This window comes from Arachis stenosperma, chromosome 1 (assembly GCF_014773155.1).
Source record: "Arachis stenosperma cultivar V10309 chromosome 1, arast.V10309.gnm1.PFL2, whole genome shotgun sequence".
Lineage (NCBI taxonomy): Eukaryota > Viridiplantae > Streptophyta > Magnoliopsida > Fabales > Fabaceae > Arachis > Arachis stenosperma.
Window position 1 is genome coordinate 9,797,067 of NC_080377.1, and position 8,309 is coordinate 9,805,375.

General features: G+C 26.4%; 1 protein-coding gene across 1 annotated transcript; it reads right to left on the reverse strand.

The window, feature by feature from the left end:
• Positions 1-209: 209 nt before the first annotated feature.
• LOC130974923 (cold-responsive protein kinase 1-like) lies at positions 210-6,875 on the reverse strand. Its single transcript, XM_057899764.1, has 8 exons — positions 6,398-6,875; positions 3,661-4,067; positions 2,520-2,648; positions 2,158-2,285; positions 1,318-1,531; positions 966-1,197; positions 658-814; positions 210-560 (listed from the first exon to the last, which is right to left on the reverse strand). Exons 1-8 carry the CDS (start codon positions 6,799-6,801, stop codon positions 210-212), a joined length of 2,022 nt encoding a protein of 673 aa, XP_057755747.1. The 5' UTR covers positions 6,802-6,875.
• Between the last annotated feature and the right edge of the window lie 1,434 nt (positions 6,876-8,309).

Here is an 8,309-nt window from a genome sequence, read left to right on the forward strand (position 1 = left end):
GCTTAACATTTTAGATTTGTATCAAAATTATCTCGAAACGTTTTTAATTTTGTTCCCAATATTTTAAATGTAGTTAACACTGAAAGATAATTTTAATACAAATAAAAAATATTTAAAATAAAATTAAATACAATTAAAGATTATAAATATTTAAAAAAAATCACAAACGGTTAAAGACAAAAAAATATATTTAACCATATATTTAACAATCATCTACCTGATACTATAGAGTTAGTAGAGACAGTTGCATTGGATACATTGACCCTAGAATTAGTTGGTGTAGAGGAATTATTATTTGTGGCAAAGATATCTTCCCTGGCCTTTAAATTTGACTCAATAAAAGTAGGCATTGAAGGTTGAATATTCTCAAATAAGCCCTTATTATTGCTACTAAGTAAGATTACTACTTTAGACATTGCTGGTCTCATTGTGGCTGATGCTTGAGTGCACAACAAAGCAATTTCTATTATTTTCTTCACTTCTTCTTTATCATATTCATTAGGGTTTATGCTTTCATCCACTAACTCAATGTGCATGCCTTGTTCATATAGTTTCCATGCCTGTTGAAAATAAATTCAAGAACAAAAGTTAAATGGTAATAAAATGTTTTTATTAATAAAAAAAAATTGATACCAAATTATAGGATAAAATTCTTACTTGTTTAAGAAGGTATTCTTGGCCATCGTCAATATCAATGTTCACTTCTGTACATTTTTTACCACTTATAATTTCTAGAACCACAATTCCATAGCCATAAACATCGGTTTTTTCCGATAATTGGCCATGAATAGCATATTCTGGTGCAGTATATCCCCTAATAAATCCATTTTATATATATATCAAAATAAAAATAATACTCTTTGAATAAAAATATATATATAACAAGTTTATGCATCTAAAAATTTGTAAATTACACATTTAAATATTCTTTAAATAATAAAATTATTTGATTTATTTTGACTTACATTGTTCCAGCAAATCTTGTGCTAAGATGGGATTGATCTCTAGGTAAAAGTCTGGCTAATCCGAAATCAGCAATTTTGGGTTGAAATTCATCGTCCAAAAGAATATTACTAGTTTTTATATCTCGATGTATAATAGAAACATGAAATTCTTCGTGTAAGTATGTTAAGCCTCTAGCTGTGCCTATAATTATATCGTAACGTTGCCTCCAATTAAGAGAACCTTTTTTGTCACCTATAAACATAGTTTATGTTAATTAAGATATGATAAAGATTAAAGAAGAAAAATGAAAGAGAGATTGAAGAAGTAATTAAGTAATAGTGGTTGTATAATTAAAAGATTGATAATACTAACCAAATAAGAATTTATCAAGGCTCTTATTTGCCATATACTCATAAACAAGGATTCTCTCTTGACCTTTATTGCAACATCCAAGAAGTCTAAGAAGGTTACGATGATGCACATTACTTATAAGTTTTACTTCAGTTTCAAAATCATCCTTCATCTTCTTGGATTGGCTTAGAATCAATTTCTTGACTGCCACAACTTTTCCATTTTCCAGAATTCCCTGCCCGGTTAATTTAATTTAAACATGAAATGATTTAAAAAACAAAAAAAATATTTAGAGAGGTGGCATATATATAGCATTAGTCTTAATCTTAAAAAAAAAATTGTTTACTTATTCTTTTTCTTTTTAACAATTAGTTTTTGTGGGCTTTGTTGTACCTTTTGCATGGGCTTCCCCTGTTTTTTGGAACCCAATAATATTAATTTATCAAAAACACAAGTGAATATTGCTGCTTTGTAATTTATAATGTCACATTTTTTAGAGAATGGAAATTGACACTTTTATTTTAATAATATTAATTTTTTTTTATAAATTTATACAAATATATATAGGAATGAAATTATTATTTTTTTAATTATATGTTATTTTCAAATTATCTTCATGATAAAAATTTTATCTTAATAGTTATTAACACGGGCAACAAAATAATAAGGATGAAAAGTAATTTAGAAAAGTCTCAAAAAAAGTGACAATATCAAATTTGATAATAACAAATCACAACCAAAATTAAATTATGCTCTAAAAAAATGATTTACCAATAATAATAGTAGTATTTGGGCTTCAAGGGCCCTTGTTAATAATAGGTGATTTATTCTATAAATATATTGAGTAGCGTTATTGTTTACCTTGTATACATCGCCAAAGCCTCCTTCTCCAAGTTTATTATTTTCACTGAAATTTTCTGTTGCAGCTTTCAAATCATTATAGCTGTAACTAATTGGACCTTTCAATTCAGTTGCCCCCAATATATCACCTGATAATAAGTAAAAGTTAATTAATTAAGTTATAATTTCTTTGTAAATTAAATGTAATATATTTGAAGGTTTTATATAAGTATTCCTAAACATGTAAAGTCTACTGTTGTCTAATATCAAGCATGAATCGTGAACCTTTTTATAACGGTTAATTATAATTAATTAAGAAATTAAACCAGTCCCAATCACCATGTCAAATTATTAAAAAAAAATTCAAGTTGTTTTACTTGTACCTCTATGAACCTCTTCCTTTTTCTTGTTGGATCGTTTATACCAGAAAAATAATGCAATGAAGATGATCACAAAAAGAGCAATGCCTCCCCCAACACCACCAATAATGCCCCATTTATTGCTTGAACCTCCTATAATATAAGGCAAAAAAAAAAAAGTATTCAACAACAAAAACAATAAAACATTGTCCCACTAAATAAGGTCTGCTACATGAATCAAATTAGTCCATGTCATGATGAAAATTCGATTAAATTTTTATATTGGCTGAGACTGACTATATACCACAAGTGTAACATAAGTGGAGTATTATTCTAATTAAGACAAAAAAAATGTTATGTATATATTAAAAATTAGTCATTATAATAGTTATTATGTATTTATATATAAATATATATTATGTTGTTCAATTCATTTTTAATAGATATTTTATATTTTAATATTTATTTTATATAAATAATTAATTTAATAGTTAATTTAATAAGCGAGCATGGTTGAATCAAATAAGATTATAAGTATATAATAAAAAATATTAAAGCATACTTAATTAATCTGTTAAACAATCAAAGAACTTCAAATAACTTGTAAAGAGAGAGGATATTGTCACTCTAAAATGGATAATGTTACTTCAATTTAATAAGATTATATTATAGATATATTTTGTATATATTATGAAGAAGTTTTTTAAATGAAAGTGACCATCAATTTGAAAATGACAATATCTATCTTTTAGCTTATATTATTGCTAAACAAAATCTTGGAGAATATTTAAAGTGTGTATTTTTTTATTCAATCATACATGCACGTACATAAAAAAATAACCATTAAATTAGGTATTGGTATAAAATATATATCAAAATATGAAATATATATTAAAAATAAATTAAATAATATATATTTATATATAAATATATAATAATTGATTTATTGTCTGATTTTTAATATGTAAATAATATTTTTGTTTTTCATTATATATGTGTATGTGTGAGTTTGTGTAAAGAAAATTAGGAGCACTTAGTTGTCTTTTTAATTTAGTTTCTTACTTATGTTTTAGTATCTCTTATTTGGTCTTGATTAAAGAAAAACAGAGCATCATAGTACCTATTAATAATCAATTAGTTAATTCTATAATAATAAATTGCTTACCTTGTTTTAAATAGGGAGTGATGTCAATGGTTTGATTATCAGAAAAGAAGGGTAAATTTGAGTATCTCATAAAGCACCCTGCATCATAAGCTCTACCATCTATGTTGGGAATGCAATTACTCTTTAAGTTAACAAATCCAAAAGTCAAGCAATCCAAGCAAGAGCTTTCAGTGGCGGTTTCAACACATTGCGCGACAGCATACACGGAACCGCCGCCACTAGCTATTAGTGTTTTAGTGGCAGCAAAGAAGCCTTTGATTCTTGGTGTTGCTAATTGGAGATTCTTCAGAGCCTGAGTTACAGTTGCACCAAAAGTAGTAGCTGTGTCTGATGTAGGCATGCTCCCACATAATACACCATCGTTCCCAGGTTCTGTGGTCTTGTCGTAGAACATATCACTGTCATATCTGATCAATATATTTTGGAAACATCATCCAAATTGTTAATAATCAAACAATAACCAATAATGGTGTTAGAAAAGTTTTGAAGTCGATTCCATGACTCTAAGTTCATTTCATACCGGATTAGACTGGAACAGAGTTATATACATTCTTATAATAAGAATATACTTTTTTATTATGAGAAAAGGGTAATTTTAGCATATCTAAATAGATATATGTTTACATATAATAGATCCTTGTGTTGTTTGTTCTATTTAAGATTAAAAATAGATATAATTAGATCCACTTTTTACTTCTGTATTATTATTTTAGACTTTATTTACTTCTTTGGACTACTAAATATGTCATTAAATCGATAATACTAGAAATTTATAAGCGTAAAAATTTGATTGAAATAAAAATTATACAAAATGAAATAAAATATTTTCTAAAAAAAATAATTTTTAATCAATTTATTGTTAAAAATCAAACCACTTTAATTCATCTACCATTTTTTGACAAATTTGGTTGTTTTCTTTAAAATTTGTTGTATCTGAATTATTTTTGTTATGAACCAGATCAACTTAATAACTGTAATGGATCCGGCCTATTAAGTTTCATGGGCCCTCAACAAACCGGCCCATTCAAGGCATATCCAAATTCTAATAACCTGTTAAATCTCTCTTTATCTAAGCAAGCATTCTTTCTTGACCAAAAAAAAAAAAAAAAAAAGCAAGCATTCTTTGACTTTTCAAGTGTAGTCTTGTATAATAACCAATTTTTAACTAATCTAATTGAACCAACGATTAGTTCAGTTAGATTCTCATGTCCATGGATACTAGTTAGGGAGGGGTTGGAGTCCTCCACCTTTTCCACGTTCTAAATTTTTGTCTCTTACTTTTTTGAGTTTTCAAAATACTACTAATTAATAGTTCTCATGTTGGGGTGGTAAAGTCAATTTTATTTGCGTTTTTCCGTTTAATGAATTGATTCAACTTGATTGTTCAATGAATCCAACTATACCTTGGGCAACTAATAATAATTACACTAACAATTCGAATGTATTATTCAATTAATTTTCTACTTCTATTAGAGAGTTTTAGAGTAATAATTGAAGTGCGTTTGTATACTTAAAAAGATTTTGAATTCAAATTGAAAAATTAACCACTACCAAATTAGACCCTCTACATTATATTCTCTAATAATTTAGTCAACTAAAATAATAGTGATTCCCAAGATGGAAAAATCATACATCTTTGTAGTAAAACAAGAATGATATCATCACCCAACTAATAAATTAATGGTGTACCAAAACTAACTTAATAATAATCCTTTTATTATTTAAAAAAGAAAAAATATGAAAAACAATGAAAATATTAAACAATGTGAACAATAGATATATAGGATGTTTAATTCACTAGGTATACTTATTCTAATATTAAGATTTAAGTGAGTAATTTAGAGTATAATATGTTTTATTTAAATTAGACAAATTTTAAAACTCATTATTTATATTATTCAAAAAAGTCATTAATTATCTAATATAACCCTTTAAAAAAGGGTATAGCTGTACTCAGCAAGCACAGGGAAGGCGATGGCCAGTTGGTCACCCTCCACCAATTTCAAAGTCAACAGAAACTTACATGTAGCTCAACACTTTCTTTTTCTAATTATATTAGACATATACACTAAACATTCATCATTAATTAATTATTTATATAAAATATATATTAAAATATAAAATATATATTAAAATTAAATTATACAATATATATTTATACATTAATTTAGTAGTTAATTTTTTATATATACAAAATATTTTTTTATTATTGTTGTGTTTGTCTATTCATAAGATGAGAGTTATTAAATTCATGTTCAAACATATTAGAAACTTATTAATCTTTTATTAAAAATTAATTTTCTCTTTATATATATATAATGATTGGGGACCAAAGTTTAAGAGCGCAAAGGCAGCCGTAATTTATCTTTTTTGGTTCTTTTAATGCTTTCACTAACTTTGGTTACAATAATTTTATAATTACAATTATAAATATTAAATGTATAAAATTATAGATTGTAAATTAAATAAGATTATTTTAGTTATTTTTTTGTTATATTTAATTATACTATCATGACATGATATAAAAATTTAAAAAAATAAAAAAATGATATATATATAATTATATTTTAAATATAAAAAATTCAAATACATTTAATTTGATGTGTGAAATTGAAAACTAAACGTGTTTAAATAATTTAATAAATTTAATTAAATTATTATTTATCAGTTCTTGTTTATTAATTTCACTGTAAAATTATCTGAACATGTTACTGTTTACCTTCAAACAAAAACATACCTTAGAAAACAGCCGTCAAAGGTGACTCTGGCACCATTACTACCATCGGAACAGTTGCGGTTCTGCGCGGCGGCGGCGTCGAAGCAAGCGAGGCAGTCGGTCTGAGAGAGGTAATCTCTGCACTGAAAGAGAGCATAAGTTGCTACCTCTCCCCTTGTTTGTTGTGATGTTCCAAAATACTTTCCACTTCCCGTTATCTCTCCCCTCATCGTTGAAACAGTTCCATTCACATTGGCATGTAAATTCTTCAAGTCTGTTCCGTTTAGCGAGTATGAACTGCACCCTTTGTTTATTAGATTTGTTTGTGGATCTGCAACAACAACAACTGCACCGTGAAGATCATCATGCCATGTCCACCACAAGCAGATCGCGGTTATGGTCACTATCTTGAGTTGCAGCATCATATATGTGACTTTGAGAGAGAACTGAGTCAACTATCAATGTAAGTTTGATTTAGCTTTATACTCATTTCTGTGATATTTTGGGATTATGTGATGGGGACAAAAGCTGAAGACTTGAGAGTGATTTATGAATTATGATCCGTAACCGGATAGAGAAGAGTAATGTCACTCGCATCATAGCCATTGATTTAATCTAATGGTTTAGAATTTTCCTTTCTGAAAAACGACCATTATGTCAAATTCTCATATTCACCATTTCCATGCTCCATTAATAGCATCTCAAATATTGAGTTCAATTTTATTTTAGATTTTATAAAATATTATATTAAAATAATTTTAATAGAATATTTTTAAAATATTATTTTTAATATTTATAAGAAATAAGTTTATTTAGGATTAAAATTTGTATTAAAATTAATAGATAAAATAAAATTAATTTTACTTAAAAAAAATCACATTAACTGAAATATTAAAATAGACTAGGAGGAGGTGGTTTTGGCAATGTATATAAAGTAAATTTAATTTTAGAAATAAAATAAATAAATAAGATCATAAAAGAATGTTAAATGTAAAAAAAATTATTATTTTTTGTCGGTGCAAATTAAAAATATATTATTAAATTATTAGAATAAAAATATTGAACGGATAATTAAATGTATTGACAAAAATTAATAAATTTTGTTAGTATCAATTACTTATCTATGAACAAATTAAACATTCAAACTCATAGATCTAAATAGAAAAGTTAAACCCATACTAAGCTTTTAAGATATAAATTTTAAATCATTTTCACATAAACTTTCCAATTTACATGTTATTGAGCAGGTTTGAAAAATGGTAAAGTTATTGCGGTGAAGAAATTGTTCTCACTTCTCAGGTCAATCCAAGAAGTTGGAGGATGACTTTGAAAGTGAAGTGAAGTTTCTAAGTAATGTTCATCATCGAAACCTTGTTAGACTCCTTCGATTCTGCAATAAAGGCCAAGAGAGAATAATAGTTTATGAATATATGACAAATGGCAGTCTTGATAAATTGTTATTTGGTAAGTTCCATTAATCTTGAGCACTTTTCTTTTATGTACTCTACTTCAGTTTTTGGGTATGGATATTTTATTTACTCTTCCATTTTCAAAATAAGTATTTTTTATTTTTAAATTTATTAAAAAATTAGTATATTTAAACAATTAATTTTTAAATAAACTTAATAAATAAAAGAACAATTATTATTCTTATTATTTCCATCGTCTTATATATTAACAACAGTATTGAAACAGTCAAACTGTTGAGTTAAGAAATAGATTATTGGACTAATCACCCAATTAGTTTTGGTTACTTTGGTTGGAGTATTGCAAGTCAAAATTTCTTGTTGCAGCAGCCCAATAAAATAGACAAGAAAATCAAAGCTGATGGGCTGTACAAACAAAGGAAGTCCAAATGAATCAAAGCAAATGAAATCAGATGGGCCAAAGAAATCAAACGGGTTGCATGAATGATAACCAATCCAAGCCCGAT